Here is a 20,182-nt window from a genome sequence, read left to right as displayed (position 1 = left end):
ATAATACAGCTAGCTTAGCTTTTAGTTTTCAGCTATGCTAGTTTTCAACATGGAAAGATTCTATTACACTTCTTGAAAGGAGTGATTTGTTTCGTATTTACCCTATGTGTCTCTCCACACCCTTGTCAAACACGATGGCACGATTGAGTTCAAAGGTTAATGTCTGGTTTATCACGAGTAGAAAGAGACTATGAAATTGTGAATAAGGTTTACTTTCTATTTTTATCTTTGATCTATTTACTTACATGTTCACTTGTTTGTAGCTTAGTGACTAGCAGTCGATATTTCTTATATTCATTACACATCAGGGAAATCATGCAGTTTGGCCCACGGGGGCTTATAAAAACCCACTCTCATCTTGTCGCCTTTAATGATGAAACTCTAGTGTCACTGGCTCTTTTGGTGATTCAGTTGATACAAAACCCACACCTTGCCTTGTATAGCTAGGCGAGACAGAGTTCCTGATTCACATCAAGTCATTATGAGGAAGTATGAGGAAATATGTGACTAACAGACTGTTCCTCATATCAGGATTAGTTATAGATTCTTTTCAGTAGACATGTAAATCGAGTTGTGTAAATGCCGAGTTGTGTAAAATGTTAATTTACTTTATTTCAAACCTGTATGTCTACATCTGTAGAAAAACAGAAAAAAGAGTTTTGAAGATTGCACTAGGGCTTTTTCCATGTAGTTACAAAGAACAAAGCTTTCAAGCTTCAAATATGTTACAAAAGCAGCAGCAAAAAAAAGTGTTATGTTATCCACCTATTTTGCAATGCTGCAAGCGATTTCCTGTGAATGTGTGAAACTTTCGATTCATTAGCTGCTATAGGTACATAACAAGTCTAGTTAACAGTAAAACTGTTTTCGCCACAAACCTGTTTAGAATTATGATAATGGATTAAAATATGATAACAAATACCAGTTTGCCAGCATAGAGGACTGTCTTTATAGAGCTAAAATAACTGAAAGTGGCTGATGCTGGAAGCCTTTGCACATTTAAGTTACAAATGGCCCCACCTGTTCATACATTAAAAATAAGGTGAATATCCAATAAAAGTCTGATAACTCTAGATGTGAAACAGACACAAATTAAGTTGTTTTTCAGTGAAAAACTGCTCATCTGGTGTCTGATTCATGAGCAAATCATTTAGTTGGATCTCTTTAGTAAATTGGTTGATCTGGTTCAAAGAATTGGTCTGAATGATTCATTTGTGAATCAGGCATTGCAACATGAGGTGGGTTTTCTGTGCAGAACTTTTTGATTACATTTTGGCCAGTGTAAATCATTTTAAGGACGTTTCTATGAGATTGCTGCGACTAGTGTTTTGCATGTTGAAGAACCGATTCCTTGGCGGTTTGGCTCGTGATGTGACTGTATTCTGCCACTGGCGTGAGATTAAAAAAGTGAAACTATTTACATAGATCCGTCTGAGAAAACAACACTCCACCCTTTTTCCTTAGCGTTGCCAAAAAAAACAAAACAAAAAACTCTCAGACTTGCTTCAAAACAACAACTCACTGCACCATCTGTCTGTGTGAACCGTGTTTGATAGCCATTCACCGTTGACCCTAAGTCGCCTAGTCCCGTTTAAACAGATGCTCTTTTCGCACTCATGTTCCTAGTAGCCAATAGCCAGCACAATGGATGTCAGCACCTCTGAGTACAGCTGCTGGCCAAGCATCCAGGCGGCTGACCGGCAGCAGCTTTTGCTCCGACTGCTTGTGTGCACCACAGAGGCTCCAGTCTGTCATTAGCTGTGGGCCGAGTGCATTCCTGGAGTGGGTGAGCCAAGACGCAGCAGATCCCGAACACAAGAGCACTGTGTCTAGAGCCATCCGCTGATAGCAGACACAGCAGGGGCACTGGGTGACCCCTCTTGCTTTCTATCTCTTCCTTGTTTCCCTTTTTGTACACAGAAGAGGAGTTACTTGTGCCTCACAGCTGTCCGAATAGAATCAGAAGGGTGCAAACACCCATCTGCCACTTTTCACTGTGACAAAGGCTAGAAGAACAATAGAGTCTTCCTCTGTGTCTTCTGTCAGATTGTGTCTCTCGGTTTTCCCTCCCAATCGATTTGGTTCAGGAGGACGAGCTGCTTAAATTAGTCAGCTGCCGACCTCGGGCTGTAAAAGGGTGTAATAAAGAACACGTGGAGCTTCGGTTAATGCTTTTGTTCTGTCTCGCAGAAGACAGGCCTTATTTGAGGCCCCGCTGCTGTCCGTGTCTAACGGCTCTCAGGGTATGATGGGTGCTCCCAAACAAAAAGACACTAAATATATTAGGGATGAATTGCTTTAGAAATTGTGGGTGATATTGATAGCTGTGATGTATTTACTTTATTACATTACATTTTTTTTAATGGCCAGTAATCAATATTATCTTTTATTTTAGCAAGATATATCAGTACTTAACTGTATTGGTTATGGCTTGATATTAGACATTTGAAATTTATTTGTAATTTTATTTTAGTATTTTTAGTATTTTTGTAATTTTTTATTTTGTTGATATTGGATATTTAATTGTTCTTTTATTGTTTTAGTTTTTTTTGCAGTCTTCTAATGCTTATTTGAAGTTAATCTTTAAAAATATCATAATTTAATAACAGTTAAATGTAATCGTTAATAAATCTCAAAATAAAAATTTTATACCACACTATGTGATGCCTAAATACATTACATTACGTTACATTAAAATGATTGATTTTGTTTGTAATTTATTTAGACAAAATAATATCACAGTTTAATGTCAGCCATTTATTGCTTACCATGAAAATTATAGGCTTTTTTAAATATTGGCTATATTTCATTGCATCCCTAATTATAAATTATATCATTATAATTATAAATTTGTATTGATTTGTTGGCTGCTTGTACTCTCTTTTCCCCTGATTTCCAGGCTATGTTACTGTGTCTCAGTAAATAAAAAATATGCAAAAATTAAATGTTTAAGAGTGCCGAAAGGGTGGTCCTGAGAAATGGTTATCAATATTTTGGTCGATGTTTGTGTTTTGAGTCAATAATCATTAATGATTTGGTGGATTCATTTCGAATGGATCAGTCTTTTATCTAGGGAGAGTCTCTTGGATGATGTCTTGTCAGGGCTCGTTTTGCTCTAGCAGCCAAGTTCATCTGTTACTGCTGTGGGGTTTTTTTTCTGTGTTATGAGATATGTGAGTGTGGAAACTCATTCCTCTCCTCTGTCCCTGCAGGAATGACACCCCTTTCACTGAAACTCACTTTCCTAACATCACTTCCTGCTCGGCCGTGAGAAGCTGTGGGTTTGCTTTATCTCTCGCAGCCAGCTTTTCCCATCACAGATATGCGACACCCCTGCTGTGTTTCCCTTTAACCCTTTGAGTCAATCTCAAAACATATGTAGATACAGTAAACGCACATACATACACTCACACATATCGACTCAAAACAGGCAAAACAAAGTAGGTGAGGTTTGCAATTTTTTGTCATCTTAATTGTCATCTCATGGCTTATCCACTCAGAATCAGACATTTCCGTTTTATCATACAATATCAACTGCTTACAGATGTTGCACATGTTTGATATAATGGATTGTGAAGCTCTGCATCTGTGGTTCATATCCTGACTGTTTGTCTGGTGTCAAAACAGAAGAGATAGAGCTGTATGTCCATCCTCTGAGTCCATAATCGGCTGGCATGCTTAAGAGAACACAGTGATCGAGGGGGTCTGTCCAAACAGACCCTGTTTGTTTGAGTTGTTTTCTTTCTCTCTTCTGGATAAATGTAATGAGGTGATAAACATGTTTATGTGTTTCACATGATCTATTGTGTGAATTACGATATTATCGCAGACGATATATATCGCACACCCCTACGTCCTCTTCCTGTTTTCTCATCAGTTGTATTCTGTTCTAAGAAAGCTAACGCTGTTAACATCATGATGAAAGATTACATTTCTGAGTAGAAAAAACAGTTCTTCGTCAAACGTCACTGTGAAAGCTCTGGTTCCTTTTACTCGCACTGACCAGAGTTTCCGCGGGGTCTTAAAAAGTCTTAAATTTAGTTGTATCAAATTTAAGGCCTTAAAAAGTCTTAAATTGTACAAGAAAGTCTTAATTATGATTTCAAGAGGTCTTAAATTTGGGGACGGAAAGACCAGAATTGCGATATGGCTCAATGTGACGATTAAACTTCAAAAGGCTAACGTTATGATTTCATTGAATAAACACGAGCGCTTCACATTAAAAGTCCGGTGCTGCGCTGCTTTGTGTTCTGCCGTTATCGGGGAAACAGTTATATTTCTACCAACTGCTCCACCGTTTTTACCCTGCAAACACGCAGAGCTTTAAATGTGAACTGGTGGATCGATAAGAGGACAATGCATTATAAAAATCTAAACATAGGTGTGTGCAATATGTATGGTTTGCGATAATATCATAATTGTTTTAACAATGTGCGATTTGATATTATGAGTATATCGTGAAAAGCAAACACAAAACACTCCTACAGAGTACACGCATACATTAGGTGATGAAGTCTAGCAGGTTAGACTAGTGCACATTTAGAGTGCGTTCTTTCACTGCATGAATCAGTCTATTAAAATGCATTAAGAATTGTCACATAATTTAAGATATGGGGCAGAAAATTTATATCTTTATATCAGTTCATATAGTTAATATCACACGAAGAGTGCCGTTTTTTTTCCCTCCAAAAGTAAGCATGATTACAAATGTGATAATGATTTTATACAACAGTTCAATAAACAAGTAGTTAATATTAAGAGACTTATGTTTTAGACACCATATTTCACACCTATTTCTCCAACAAAAATAATTTCAAACACAGCCACAGTGCTGTTTTCCGTCTCTGAGCAACAGGACACTGTTTTGTTTCTGATTGAATCACCCCTTTAAATGATTCGGTTCAATCGCAATCGCAAACTTAACAGTGACAAGCTGCCACCTACTGGTGGTTTTAATTTCACATTTAAGGTACCTTTTTAAATAATTTCAAACATCAGTTTTCAATGTTTTATGTTTAAATATCAAAACATTATTTATGCATTTGTAATTGCAGGTTAAAGTATTCCATGTCCCTCAGAGATGCATTAAACAGTGTATAAATGCATCTAAATGCCACTTCTAATGCAGCTTCTGTGTTTCCTCTGCATTACAAAGATACATTTTGTTGATACTGATTTAATTTGCTTGGTAACAACCCAAATTAAAGAATTTGACTCAAAAGATGGTGCACACTTTTAGAAAAAATGGCTTAAAGGTAAAAATGCCCTTGTTGGAAATTATTAATTTCTATTACTGCTGTGAACTGACCACACAGAATATGAAGAATATCAAAAAATTCAGGAGTCAGCTGTCCACGGTAGTCCTTAAGATATCAGCACAATAACACACTCAGCAAAATATCGTCTAATTATCGTTATCGATAAAATCCCAGAATATTATCGAGATATCATTTTTTGTCAATATCGCACACCTCTAATTTATGTTATTTAATTTATATAATAATTTATTGATAATAATTGTTTAAATTAATATAATAATTAATACTTTTGACTCATCCATTTTCTGAACAATGGTTTAAAGGCTGAAATGTAAAGTTTATCATTTTATAAAACTTTGTTTTTGGTGAAAACTTGTATCTGAACTGTAAATTATGCTTTTTACAGTAATTTTACAGTTTAATATGGTACTACATTGCCCTACCCCGCTCATATGGTATTAATTTTATTTGGGCAGGTCTTAAAAAGTCTTAAATTTGAGCTTAAAAATCCTGCAGAAACCCTGACTGACTCAAAAGTTTATTTCCCAACAGGTTGTCAACCACCCAGTGAGCCGGAGAACGGAGGATATAACTGCCACCCCTCGCCGTGCCACAGACTGACCCAGGGTACTGTTATTGAGTATTTCTGTGATGAGGGTTACATTTTGAAAGGAGGATATCAATTCCGAACCTGTGACAATGGAGAGTGGAAGTCGCCCATGCAGATCAGCTGTCACCCTGTGCAAGGTATGTCACACAGCAGCAGGAGCTTGGTCCACAAGCTCAGCAATTGGGATATTCTGCCGTCTTGTCACATATGGATAGTTTTCCTTCTTATTAACAGACTTTAAAGCGCCCCTATTATGCCATTTTTATGATTTCTAATATTGTTTTGGGAGTCTCCTACAATAGGATTGCATGCATGCAAGGTCAAAAAACGCTTTCGTTTTCTCAAAATATACATTTAATATCATCTCATTTTCCAGCGATTCTCAAACGATTCGTTCGAAGCAGTTCAAAGATTCAGTCTCTCTAAACCCCTCCTTTCCGTGAGCCTGCTCTGCTCTGATTGGTCAGATGGCCTAGTCCTCTATAGAAAATATAAACATCTATTATTTATCATACTTACAGGTTGTGATTCAGTGGAGCAGCTGGTCCAAATAAACAGGATACTGATCCATCTTTCAACAGCAAGCGTTTTGTGAATCTGCGTTGAACTCCCTGAGATTAGAGAAGCAGTCGTCAGTAGAATGCCATGTTTATGGGCGGGGTCAAGATGTTCGCGGCTGGCCAACGTAGAACATAGGGCGCATTATGCAAATGTGTTACCCCGTGACGTGTAGCAGTCACCGAAGTAGGATTCGAATTACTAACGACTCGTTTCAGCTGTTCAGAGTCCATTCTTTATTTTGGGAGACAGTAACTTTATTTGTCGTGCACTTTCAGCTTTACAACTTTGCAGATCGTTTACATTCACATACAGCTACATTACACACTGCATGAAAGGGCAATATTGGAAATGGCATAATAGGGGCACTTTAAGAACAGAGAATCATTGTTCACATGGTAAATTACTGTAATGTAGGTATGTACAAACTGTTCAAGTGAGTCAGAAGATGTAGTTCCCAGAAAGCAGCATTTTAAGCATCAACCATCATGTTTTTTTTTGTTTTTTGTTAGGCAATCATATTTGAGTGTTTTGGTTACTCAGTGACTGGATGCGAGTTAAAAAATTAAGGAAACTTGAGTACTCTTTATTGTTTAAATTTGAATGTTTGGATATATTTTTATTAGTTTATTGAAGTTATCCCTACTAAAAAGAACTAAACCAGGCCAAGGTTGTTTAGTGTGTTTTTTTTAGCTCTTTGGCCAGCTGGTTTCCCAGCATGACCTGCTAAAATTACCCCTCTAAAACCATAAAAAATGCCAGGTTTAAATAGTTTGGCCAGGCTGGTAGTCCAGCTAATCGCCTTAGGCTGGTTTAAGTTGGCTTTTTCAACTATACCTAGTTTTATATCTCCACAAACCTTTTTGTTCTTTGGCTTTACACATGGCAGTGAATCAAACAAAGTGTTTCTCTTCCAGGGGAGGAGCAGCAGTCCCAGCTGCCCATGCCGGCTCTGTCTATTGTAGCTTCCACTGCCAGCTCTGTGGCCCTCATCCTGCTGCTGGTGGTGCTGTTTGTTTTGCTTCAGCCCAAACTCAAGTCCTTCCACCACAGCCGGTGAGGCCCGGTCTCATTTTTACTGAGCATAGCTTCTTCAAAGACATTTGCTTTATTCTCACAAAGAGGGAGTTTACATAGTTCTTAAAGGAACAGCAGCAAAAAAGGACTATTTAATTCCAAAGATAAGTGAGAGGATGGAAATGCTGATGAAAACCTAACCTGTGACTATTTTGATGTTATAAGAAGGCTTCAGGAGAAAATAAACAATAATAGTGGCCCAAATATATTTAAGGGAAATTTAGGAATTTAATGCCTGATGTTTGTCATAATTTATACTATTGTTGGGGTCGGTACATTTGTTTTTTAAATTAAGTATCGTATGTTCACCGACGCTGCATTTATTTTATCAAAATGCAGCAACAGTAATGGTAATATTGTGAAATACTGTGATTTGTTGCTCATGTAACATTTCTTACTATTATCAATGTTGAAAATAGTTGTGGTGATTAATATTTTTTGGAAACCATGATACATTTTCTCAGGATTCTTTGAGCCTTTATTCGAAATAGAAATATTTGGTAATATTTAAAAATGACAATTTAGATCAATTGAAAGTGCTCATTTCTTAAAAACCTTTGAATAGTAATGTATATATGAAGTATTACTATGTTCTACTAAAAGATGGCAACCAGAAAGTGTCCAAATACTTATTTTTGAACTATTTTAAACAATATATTTTTATCATTTTAAACATTGTGCTTGAAAATGGAACTCTGTTTAGTATTTTATTGTACAATGCAAAGACATTGTAAATACATTTTTAAATGTGGCATAAGGGTCCAAATACTTTTGGCACCACTGCATGCAAATCCTTTGAGAACATAAATGTACTGTACTAATGTTAGTATAAACAGCGCATCTCCCCTACGGCGCTGTTGTTCCAGTATTTTGCTGTTGTGTAATCAGCTCACTGTGATGTAAGCCGCAGGTCAGGATTTGAAAGCCTTATTTTTATTCCTATATCTCTCCTTCTCTGATTCAAAGCAGCCGGGAGCAGGGTGTGTCAGGACAGCCTACCTCCATCATGGTGGAGGGCATTCAGGTCTCGCTGCCCTCCTACGAAGAGGCAGTGTATGGCGCAGGCGGCAGTTCTGTGCCCCCTCCTGAGTCTCGGGTTCAGATCGTGCTTTCGGAGGGCCCTCAGGCCGAGGGTTTGAACGAAGCTCAGGCGAGTTACAGTTTTCCCTCCACCTCGACGGCTGCGTCCTTGTGTCACGCAGAGACTGTATTGGTTCACCAGGTGCCCTCTTCCTCCTCTCCATCCTCCTCATCCTCTCCCTCTTGGGCTGCTGAGCAGCCTGGTGCCGCTGCGCCTCTCCACCGCAGGCAGAGCAGCGAGAGCAGCGATCAGCATAGCTTGCTTTCAGTCACCTCTGCTGAAGACTATGGCGATGGTGAGTTCACTTGCAAATCTAGAGGTGATGTGTGGTTTAATGACATATAACATTAAGTGTCTATGATAAATAAATTAATCTTTAAAAAAAAATTATAATATCGAAACGTGGCAAATGCATATTATATCTAAGGGTTATATTTAATTAATTACATATAATTCTGTTTAAATTTTAATATTATGATTTTTACACTTTTTTACCAATTTTTTACAGATATTACAAATTAATAATATTATTAAAGCATTGTTTTGGGGCTGTCCCACCACATGATATTTTACAATCTTAGCTAACCTGACCTTGTCATAAAATTACAAAAAAAAATAAAAACTTAAAGGTCCCATATTGTCAAAACTGAAATTTCCTGGCTTTTTTCATGATAACTGAGGTCTAGGTGCTATGTAACTACCATATAAGTTTCAAAACAGTCAGTCCACAGTCAAATTCACACAGCCTGCTTAAAGTAGCTGTGATTTTTCACGAACCGTTGTGACTTCCGTAAAAGGTTGACGTCAGAACTACACAGTCACCACCCCGAGTGCCGCCTACCGTCCCACTCTCCTTTTGCCAATCCCCCTGACAACATCACGTCCATGCCATTGCTGAGCAACGACAACAGGGAAACATGTCGAAAAGGTTAACTTTAACCACAAAACCAGATCGGCCGACCTGTAACGTTACACTCTCACTCAAAGGATGGACGATCTGACAGGATTGTTACTATGAGGTGGATCACATCTAACGTGAATGGTAAAGACAAACTCACCGTGTATATCTAGTCATGTTGAAGATGTATATACATTTCAATTTCAGCAAGTTACCTGTGGTTGGCCTGGCCGTGCGTCACTCAGAAAACAACAGGCCAATCAGAAGAGAGGCTCATGAATATTAATTAGACAGACCAAAATCAACCCGTTCTCAGCAGAGCTCCTGAGAGAGGAGCTGTAAAAATATATTGAGATGGTTTTTAGTACTTATATCGCAAATATATATTCTTAAGGACATCAAAACCTAAAATAAAACTCCAGAAAGGTGTAAAATATGGGACCTTTAACAAGTTCAAGTGTCTGTTTAAGTTTATTAAACAGATAGTTCCGGTCCTTGATTCTGATCAAAACTGTTGTAAATTACTCTACAAACATACACCTTTGTTTACGTCTGTGTGTTGCTCGGCAACCACTTTGTTGCAACCACAACAGTTTCTGAGAAACTACATTGTTTGGTGGAAGAATAATGTTAAAATACTAATTTCTGTGCCTAACATCATACTTTCTTCATGTCTTTTCTCCAGATATTCCATTGCTTAAGGAAGCCTGAGTCTGTGTGCAGTCACCCCTCTCTGTCATCGCTGGCCAGGACTGTAACCCCTAAAGCTTCTCACCAAACACGTACCCCACAGCCACCTGTCAGAACGCAGCAGTAAATAAGATCCGACAGCTGTCCCTCTGCCAACAAATCGCCCGCCCCTGGGGTCTACAAGCTGCGTGGCCCCCGAGGAGTCTAGCGGCTCTCTTCACAGGAAGAACCTTTAACCGGATGACCCCTCAAAGGGATGCGCAAATGCTCGAGTTTTAACACGTCGCACCTTTTCTTGCAGATGCGCTAATAATCAGTTGCACTCACAGGCTTACCTCGTCACGGCGAGGATTCACTAATTACAAATGAATGCATTCAGATTACGCTGTGGACCTCTGCTCCGTCAATTACTGTGACCTCTTGCGAAGGGGAGAGTTCAGTGAGAATTTGCTAAGCCAGGCATTTTCTCTTTGATGCTGCATGTTCTGTGCAATTTCGTTTTTCTGTTTCGTTCTACGCGCGTACACACAGGAGCACGGCACGATCAAAGCATGATGCATAGCACCATCTCCACCATCTCCTTGTGCGAGACGCAGGGTTGAACTGATTTACACTGTACTGTATTCAAATACATGCTTGCCTTTTTATTTGTCAAGAAGTACCTGTGCTGTGCTCTGCGTGTGTGTATGTGTGTTTCTGATGCCTGTGCGACTGTGGCTGTTGTGATTCGAAGAGGGCTGAAGTATCATCTAGGCTTCTTTTCCCCAAAATAGGAATAAACTGTTGGCACTACAAACCAGTGTGTTCATAGTTAATATAATACGCTAAAATAATATGGCAAGACACACCATTTGCAGTATCAAGGAGCAAAACGAGCGGTTCTGTACAGCTAAAAATAGCTGGAAGCAAATGAGACCGGAAGCAAGACCCATCAAATTTACAAATGGCTGCGCACATTTTTACGTGAAGAATAAGGTGGATAATAATATAGCATATGGGCTGCGTTACAAAGCCTACTGAGCTGCCTACATAGCGTTGCTTGACAGCCTTCTCCTATGGTGGTAGACAGCTCCCTTTATATATATATATATATATATATATATATATATATAAATATAATTTAAAAAAAATCCCCCAAATAAAGCACCGTTTGGGGGAAGTCTTTTAGGATCACTGGAAGGCTGCATTTACACAGTATAAACAGTAATATTGACATTTTTACTATTTAAAATAACTTCTATGTTTTTATATACGTTAAACCATAATCTATTCCTGTGGCAAAGCTGATTTTTCAGCAGCCACTACTACTTCAGTCTTCAGTGACGCATGATCCTTCTGAAATCATTGTAATATAAAGATTTGGTGCTCAAGAAACATTTCTAGCATCAATTTTTTAGAAACCATAATTATTTCAGAGAATATTGATGAATAGAATGTTTAAAAGAACAATCTTACTGACCCCAAACATTTGAACTTTAGTGTATATAATATTTTTATAAAATTGCAAGAGTAAACTAAGCAGTTAACAAATTTGAACAAAATGGAATTTTATGAATACTGAATAAGTAATATTAAGTAAAAAAGTAATTAGGAAAAATAAACTAGAGATCAAGAATGGCAACACGTCACTAAATCTCTGCTGTATATAATATTCACATGTAAATCTTTGATTGTTTCTTGCAGGAATTTGATGATCCGAGAGATGCAGAAGATGCTGTTTATGAGCTTGATGGGAAAGAGCTCTGCAATGAGAGGTATATTTTTAATCGGTTTCTATTTGTATATTGTTTTTTTTCAATTCATATTATTTCAAAACAGCTTGAATTACCTCAGTGAGCAGGCCAAAAATAACAAGGGTAAGGAAAATCTCCCTAAGAATGTTTAGGGAGAGGAAAAGATGAAGCCTTGGAGAGAATTGAGACTTCGCAGAGGCAGACACGTGTATGAGGGATGTTTTGATTGCAGGGTGACCATTGAACATGCCCGTGTCCGTCTGCGTGGGGGCCGAGGCCGTGGTGGCAGTGGAGGACGTTTTCCTGGTCGGTATGCTCGAGGCTCCCAGGACAGCCGGAGGTAGGGGTCAATCTTTGTTGAATATTTTTTTAATAATTGAATAATGAATTAATACTTTTTTTGGTAAGTATTTAATAGCTGTAGTCAGCAAGGATGTATTAAATGGATTAAAACTGGCAGTAAGTACCTTTACATTGTTACAAACAAAAAAAAAAAAGTATATTTCAAATAAATTGTTCTTTTTAACTTTCTATTTATCAAAAGATCCTAAAAAAATGTATCAGGGTTTCCGCAAAAATAATAAGTAGTGCAAATGTTTTAAGAATTGACAATAAGAAATGTTTCTTGAGCACCAAATCAGCATATTAAAATGATTTCTGAAGGATCATGTGATAATGAATAAATTACATTTGAAAATATATTAAAACTAAAAGCAATTTTTCACAATTGTAATATTTTTTCACAATATTACAGCTTTTTCTTGGCAAGCATAAGAAACTTTTTAAAATCTTGCTGACCCCAAAACTTTTAAACAATAGATTATATAATGTTTGCACAGGTAGGGTTGTGTAAACATAGTATGTTCAGTTTAGCCTTATTTTCTGCATTAGAAATAAGTCAATAACTGGAAGTGTTTCACCTGTCAGGAATCCTCCACCAATGCGTACAGAGAATCGCCTCATTGTGGAGAATTTGTCGTCGAGAGTCAGCTGGCAGGTGAGTGTTCAATGATTTCTTGTCAAGTTTTGGTGAGTCAGTTATATTCCCAGTCACTGCAATTGACAAAAAAATAAGGATTTCCTTCATATATTAATAGAATTATGTTAATTTAATAGCTTTAACTATCCAATTAAATGTAAAACATTGGCAAAAATTGTCATTCTGAGATTAACTTCAAATTCAAGGTCATATAATAAATACTCCATTAGTGCTAGAGAAGAGGAAACAGTGAGGTTAAGTCACTTTGCCTCTGTTTTAACCAATTGTTCACCCCTCTATTTGCCAGCCTGACTGTTGTGTCGTATGGAAGAGATCGCTAATGGTGGAGTTAACCCCTACAGGGCCCCTCTCTCTGCTTAAGCCACTCCCATTGTGCCCCACACCTAGTTGACCTCCGCCGATCGCATGAGAGCTCTCTGTGAGTGATGCCCTCTCGCTCTAGACGCAGCGGCTTCCGCTACAAAGCGCAATTTGTGACGGTGCCGAGCTGAAAGAGAGAGAGAGAGACAGAGAGAGTGAACGCAAGAGAGAGAGGGGCAGAAAGAGAGCGAGAGAAAAAGAGAAACAGCATACGCAGTCAATCGAGGGGTTCGGTAATTTGAGAGGCTTCGATCGGTATACTCACCCACCCTGCTCTCTGGTGGTCCTGAGGATAAAATCTCCAGGTTATGGCCCCAGCCCGATGGGTACGTTCCCAGGTATTAGTCTATAATCTCTTCCTCGTTGTTCACGCTCAGTGCCCTTGAGGGGACGGCACAAATAGGGTACGATCGATGGAGGGAAGCCCTGTGCTCTACTAGACTGTATACACTTGTGTTTTGGTAAGAATGCATCTGCCATGTAAATGTACATTATATCAAATGTGGGGCCCTTTTAATGAGCTGCTCCACATATTTCCTCTGCTAGTCTTGTAGTACGGGAGTCCGGGAATGTTACAGCATTGCAAGCCAAAAGTATTTTTGATTGATACGCCACCCCTTTTTCATTCCAGCGCTCATTCATTTTGGCTGATGAGACACTGAAGTCTTTGTGTTTACACCATGTTTAGAGGCCAGGGTTGGCCTCACAAAGCTTTGAATAGAGATTTATAAGAAATGTGGCCGATTCACTCCTCCACAACATGTTGTGATTCCAAGGTGTCGGCTTGGTTTTCGCTTTCTGCAGTTCTTTTCTGTCTGATTACTAATCCCTACACGTACCCTATCCTTTTTGTTGATATGCATGTGCCGAAATTTTCTTCAGCCTGATTTTAATGTTTGTATGGAGCATATTGAACATGATCCAGGCTTGAGCATGAGCTGAGAGATTCTCGGACCCCAACTTTGATAGTTCAGTTACTTTGATTCTTCATGAAATGTGTAAACACGATCGTCTAAGTTGCTTAGCTGAGTCAAAATGCTGGTGTACTGTGTGTAGGATTTAAAGGATTTCATGAGACAAGCTGGAGAGGTTACTTTTGCAGATGCCCATCGGCCAAAGCTTAATGAGGGGTGAGCTGGCTATTTTCTTTCCTGTTACTCTCCCTGCAGAACTGTTTGTGCATGAATCTGGATCGCTACTCTACTGCTTTTTTTTTGCTGTTTTGTGTAATATTTTTATCTTTCTACAGCGTGGTTGAGTTTGCTTCTCATAGTGATCTAAAAAATGCCCTGGAGAAGCTGTCTGGGAAGGAGATCAATGGAAGGAAAATCAAACTTGTTGAGGCGTCCAGGAAAAAGTGAGTTATTATTGTTTTTAGCTGTCTGTTAATGTTTAACGTTTATTAGTTTTACATGTATTATTAATGACATAAATGTAATATATAATAGTGTATAAAATATATAGACATAAGTATATAATATACAAGTAAATGCATATAAAATCATAAATGTCTCTTTTATTTCTATAAATATATAGACGTAAGTATAATATACAAAGAAATGCAAATAAAATTTTCATAAATGTTTGTATTATTGTGTTATTACTACAAATATTTGCATATAAAATACTGTTAAATAGTTCCACCAAGGATGCATTAAATTGATCAGAAGTAACAGTAAACATTTATAATGTTACAAATGATGCTACATATAAATTCTGTTCTTTTGAACTTTCTACTAATCAAAACAAAACAAAAAAACAAAAAAATGTATCATGCAGCACAATTGGTGTCGACATTGATAATAAGAAATGTTTCTTGAGCAATAAATCATGAAGGAACATGTGACACTGGAGACTAAAGTAATTCAGCTTTACATCACAAGAATACATTTTAAACTATATTAAAATAGTTTTATATTGTTAATTGTTTAAATTGTAAATTTCACAATATTACAGTTTTTACTGTATTTTTTATCAAATAAATGCATCGTTGGTGAGCATAAAAGACGTCTTTCAAAAACATTAAAAATCGTATTGACCCTAAAAATTTGAAGATTGACTGATTGATTTTCTCTTGTCCTATAGATCCAGAACTCGGTCTCGTTCAAATAGCTCATCCCGTTCTCGTTCCCGAGGGCGCTCCACATCACGTTCTCGTAGCCGCTCCCATTCCCATAGCCCCAAATCCCATAACCGCTCCAGAAGTCAGTCCCGTTCGGCCAGTGCTTCTCCTGTGCGGCCCAAAGAAGCACCACGTGCTGAATCAGCATCACCGCCGCCCCCAGCACAGCGCCCCCCACCGTCCCGTTCCCCGTCTGCTGACAGTCGTCATTAGCCTCCACTGCCCTGTGTGCTGAGAGATGTGTCTGTGGTCAACACTGCTAGAGGCTGATGAAGTTAGCAATATTGTCCCATCTTTGCTCAGTTTAGGTCCTGTAAGTGGAGGGACAGCCTCTCTACATGCCAGGAGTTTCACAGCACGGGCTCTGTTGCTAGTTTAAAGGCATTTGACAGGAGAGTCACATTAAATCAGGAATATACTGCTGTTTTGGGTGTTATTTTTTTTAAGTTCATGTCTAAAATGGGTATGTGGTTATTATTTTTATCATTATATACAGAGTGAGGTTTGATTGATGTTGGGAGTCTTTAATTATATAAATATATTTATGGACGAGCCAGTAAATGTGATTGTTTTCAATTAGTGCGACCCTATGATGTGTGTTGAAAATACTGAATTAGGATTCAATACATAGACAAGAAGACAAGAAAAAGTTTTTCCTGAAAGGCTGATAAGAATATGAATTTCAAGTTTAAGACCTGCCACACAAAATGAGGTGCAAAAACAAAATGAAGAGCAAGGCCAGTACAGTACAGCCATTTCATATCCAACATATAAAGTAAAATGAAGTTTCTAATACTTTGCGGGTCTTTCTGTGTTTTATGAAACAGCCTGTGCTGTTTAGGCCAGCTAATTGTTTATTTTTGTTACTTCATGAATATACAGTATGTGTGAATTGTTTGTAATGTGGATGCTTGAATTATAATCAAAGAATTGCCCAAGTTCCCTCTCCGCTGCATGACAAAAGAGATCTTTTCACATTTGTGAACCCCGTATCATATACACCCTATTCATATGTATTTAATTTCTCATTGTGGATACACATTTCAATGTTGCATTAGTTTGTAGGAGTAACTTGTGCTTTTTTGCAATGCATAGTTTCTTTTATTTAGCAAATCAGAATATGATTTTAATGTAATTTCTGATGTATCATGTATTCCGGTTTTATGTAAAAATCAGGTTTTGTCTGGATATGTTTTGATGCATGTGTTACCTTTCTGTACCATGGTACAAATATTACACATGAAAATGTTTTTGAACATTTATAAAGTTTGTGTAGCACTGTTAAAAATGAATAAATTACTGAAAAACTGTTAGTAATGAGGTCAGTCATTTCCAAAATGAAAATCACATAATCTGAAACAGTAATGCCAACATTACAGTACAACCTTAAACAAAATGTACAAATAGCATACATTACTCAAATAATAAGTCAGTGTTCCAAATAAGACAGTAAGTGGTTTGTTAATGCAGTGTCTAATATGAGGTTGCACAACAGTACAAAAGTAACTGCTTTTTCAGTAGTAAAACAGGTGCTATATTTTTGAAACTGAAAGTGTCCATTTTTTAAAACTATTCAATGTGTTTCTAAACCATAAAAATGCATGTTTCAACATGTTTTCAGTTGTAAAAAAAAAAAAAAAGTTAATACCTTTATTCTAACAATACATTTGTACAGTAAAAACTATTTTTAACATACTCTGAACTGAAACTGTTTGGCATTATGCATATGTTTTTAAGGAGGAACAACAAAACGTAGTTGTTCCTGCATATTGTTCATCATTCCCCATGGCCCCAGCATCCATATTACTTTGGCCCTAAATTTCTTGAGTCCATTTTGAGCTTTATAAGCACTATGGTGTCCTCAGATGTCACTGTTAGAGGGCCCATTGGTTTCTTCAGCTGCTCTTTCCACTGCTGTGTACTCTTCTGTTTCTGTGTAAAAAGAGATAATAGTTATTTTTAGAATTTAAATACTTATAATACAGTATTTTATTTTTTCAAAATAATAAAAAATAGCAACTGAATACTTTTTTCGGTTGTTAGGTTAAGTAGAATTGTGCACATTTTAAAGTAATAGTTCACCTGTTATAGTAATAGTTTGCTAAAATTTACTCACTCTCAGGCATTCAAGATGTAGATGAGTTTGTTTAATCATGAGAACAGATTTAGAGAAATTAATCATTACCTCATTTGCTCACCAATGAGTGAATGGGTGCCGTCAGAATGAGAGTATATATATCACAATAATGCACAAGTAATCTACACGACTCTAGTCCATCAGTTAACATCTTGTGAAGCAAAAAGGTGTGTATTTGTGATCAAATGTTTTTTTTTAATTCAAGTTGTTGCTTCCAGCTAAAATACAAGTCCTCTATCCATAATATTGCTTTCTCCAGAAATATACACAGATCAACCACTGCTTACAAGTGAAAACAGCCCAAAATAGCTCTACACAAATGTCAGTGGATTTAAAATTAAAATGCTTTTTTTTTTTCACAAACGCATAGCTTTTCATATGACAAGAAATTGATTGATGGATTGGAGTTTCTTATTCTGACGGCACCCATTCACTGCAGAGAATCCGATAGTGAGCAAGTGATTGTAATGCTAAATTTATCCAAATCTGTCCAAATGAAGAAAAAAACTCATCTACATCTTGGACGGCCTGAGGGCAAGTACATTTTTAGCATTTCATAACATAAGTTTATAGAGTTCATGTACCTTTTTAGGATGGTCTCAGTCTCTGATGGCATCTGAACAGGACTATGAGGATAAGTGCCTCGACTATCTGGAACTCAATATAAATGATAGGGAAGAAATACAGCTGACCAATGAGCTCAGCAGGGAAGGCCACCTTCAGGATTGTGGTACACAGCTGAATGTTCTGACAACCCACCTCCATAGAAACAGTCCGTCTGCAACTGAGGACCAAAGGACAAATGTGAACATGATACTAATGAAAACTGCACTGTGACTGAACAATAAATCAATCTGGCTGATTATCTTGAGAATATATTTGCATCTCGGCCAGAAACATTACAATTCCATATGGTGGACATACATACGGCGCATTCATGCTGAACAAAGTGGACAATATATATCCACATATGAATCCAATCAGTGGCATCAATGCAGCTGTGGCTATAAGTTGATGGGATAGCACTTTGAACATTTTTCCTCCATCAGATATACCAGCAAGAACACCAATGACAACAGCATTGAGATCAGCAGCAGCGCCAACCCAACCTACAAACCAACAGGAAATAAATGCAGAACATGCTTATAATTGTTTATAATTTGTCTATGGCATGTAGCCAGAGGATTTATACTTTACAGTACAACAGTTGGCGTGGTCAAGCAACGTTCCAGATTGTTGATACAGTAGTGTTCACGACATGGCAGAATTACCATAATTACCAGAAAACGAGGCGGAGCTCTCAAAAAATTCCCACTTTACAAATTGTGATTATGAGTTCTGTGAGGGCATAAATTCTTTGTAAACTATAAGTCGGAATCTCTTAATTACGGTAATTCTGTGTGAGCCTGTGTTTTTGAATTCCAGGTCTGTTTGTGGTGGGGATTTTTTCATTGACTCTTTCTGTACTTTACACTGACTCACCAGTACATGGCTACAAAAGAGTGTGTTTATGAGTGGATCATAAATACTTAGTTCAAATGATTCTTTCATAAATGAATTCAGGAACAAAACAAGTAGCTGTCTTTATGAATGTGTAATTGAATCATTTACTCAACTGATTCTTCGAAGACGCTGATTCATTCAGGAACTGAACACCACTACCGTGCTGAGGTGCATTTCCCAAAATATGGTCGCAAATTCCTTTGTTACCAATAGAGATCAATGGAACTTGCGACCATAGTTAGCGAGCAATGCTTTTGGGAAATGCACCACTGGTCGGAGTCATGCAACTATTTTGTTTTGTTTGAAAAATAGAAACAGAGTTAACTGAAATTGTGTCTAATTACATGTAAGTTAGAGGTCCCTTTTATTGCTGTTTGACAGATTTCGCAACAGGTTCAGTTTGGTCACATGGATTCGCCCCCGTAAACCAAGCTGCTTGATTTCAAAGTGACTTCCGTGTGAGCTGTGATTCATACATCACTACATTATTGATGAGTGCATGGTCACATTAGATTTCGAAGGTAAAACTTTGCGGGTCTACTGTCAGTAGAGTGGTGGTGTATGAAGGACCGCTCACACAGAGCTCATTTTCAAACCAAGCAGCTTTCTGTTAACTAGAACACGAGCAAACTTTGCATGGGGAACTTGTTTGCTCTCAAACGAAACTATCAGTTACAGAAATGACTGGATTTGCATGCAATATTTTGCAGAAAAAGGGTAAAGGTGACCTCACTTTTATTCAGTGTTAACCTCCCGTTTATTGAACTGTTGAATAAAAGCAGTATCACACTCTGTACATGAATTAACACACACCTGGGTGATGATCTTAGAATACTGGGGCACTCGGTAGTTGATCAGGATCCCAATACCGCAGGGCACCAGGATCATAATCAGGGCAATAGTGATGCTAGTGAAAGGAACGGATTCTGCCAGGTTTGAGATACCCTGGCTGTACAGGTAGAGCAGGAAGGGCATAATACCCAATCCCAGTGCCGTGGAACAAGCAGTCATCACAATACTGAGAGAAAAATAGATCAAATTAAAAATAAGGAAATACTTTGTGCAACTATATGGTGCCCTGTGTTAAATGGCAATACAGCACTGGACAAACTTGGATATTTAACTCATAACTTAATGTATTAATATGACTAACTA

At 37.7% G+C, this 20,182-nt stretch overlaps 3 protein-coding genes across 3 annotated transcripts in view; 2 read left to right on the top strand and 1 right to left on the bottom strand.

The window, feature by feature from the left end:
- The first annotated feature begins 1,233 nt into the window (after nucleotides 1-1,233).
- LOC107671772 (sushi domain-containing protein 6-like) lies at nucleotides 1,234-10,942 on the top strand. Its single transcript, XM_016464732.1, has 6 exons — nucleotides 1,234-1,238; nucleotides 2,191-2,243; nucleotides 5,811-6,005; nucleotides 7,344-7,482; nucleotides 8,470-8,879; nucleotides 10,168-10,942. The coding sequence occupies exons 1-6, from the start codon at nucleotides 1,234-1,236 to the stop codon at nucleotides 10,191-10,193; spliced, it is 828 nt and encodes a 275-aa protein (XP_016320218.1). The 3' UTR covers nucleotides 10,194-10,942.
- An 895-nt stretch (nucleotides 10,943-11,837) lies between these two features.
- On the top strand, nucleotides 11,838-16,662 carry LOC107671771 (serine/arginine-rich splicing factor 5-like; the record flags this gene model as incomplete). Its single annotated transcript, XM_016464730.1, has 6 exons — nucleotides 11,838-11,926; nucleotides 12,138-12,245; nucleotides 12,833-12,902; nucleotides 14,322-14,395; nucleotides 14,515-14,622; nucleotides 15,351-16,662. Coding segments are annotated over 6 exons (699 nt in total), but the record flags the coding sequence as incomplete, so codon positions are not given.
- Nucleotides 16,663-18,112: 1,450 nt separating this feature from the next.
- The window catches only part of LOC107671779 (sodium/bile acid cotransporter-like), a 3,454-nt gene continuing 1,384 nt past the window's right edge, over nucleotides 18,113-20,182 (bottom strand). The window contains 4 exon segments of the mRNA XM_016464745.1: nucleotides 18,113-18,308; nucleotides 18,453-18,604; nucleotides 18,607-18,633; nucleotides 19,841-20,045. Of these exon segments, the coding sequence (XP_016320231.1) occupies nucleotides 18,113-18,308; nucleotides 18,453-18,604; nucleotides 18,607-18,633; nucleotides 19,841-20,045 (580 nt within the window).

This window comes from Sinocyclocheilus anshuiensis, unplaced genomic scaffold (assembly GCF_001515605.1).
Source record: "Sinocyclocheilus anshuiensis isolate Anshui unplaced genomic scaffold, SAMN03320099.WGS_v1.1 scaffold148, whole genome shotgun sequence".
NCBI lineage: Eukaryota > Metazoa > Chordata > Actinopteri > Cypriniformes > Cyprinidae > Sinocyclocheilus > Sinocyclocheilus anshuiensis.
This window is presented reverse-complemented; position numbering and strand designations above follow the sequence as displayed.

What these genes read in the sequence shown, in the direction of transcription:
- LOC107671772 (XM_016464732.1), top strand. An exon ending in CGTGTCTAACGGCTCTCAGG is followed by an intron (nt 2,244 to 5,810) that starts GTATGATGGGTG and finishes ATTTCCCAACAG; the next exon opens with GTTGTCAACCACCCAGTGAG. An exon ending in AAGTCCTTCCACCACAGCCG is followed by an intron (nt 7,483 to 8,469) that starts GTGAGGCCCGGT and finishes TCTGATTCAAAG; the next exon opens with CAGCCGGGAGCAGGGTGTGT.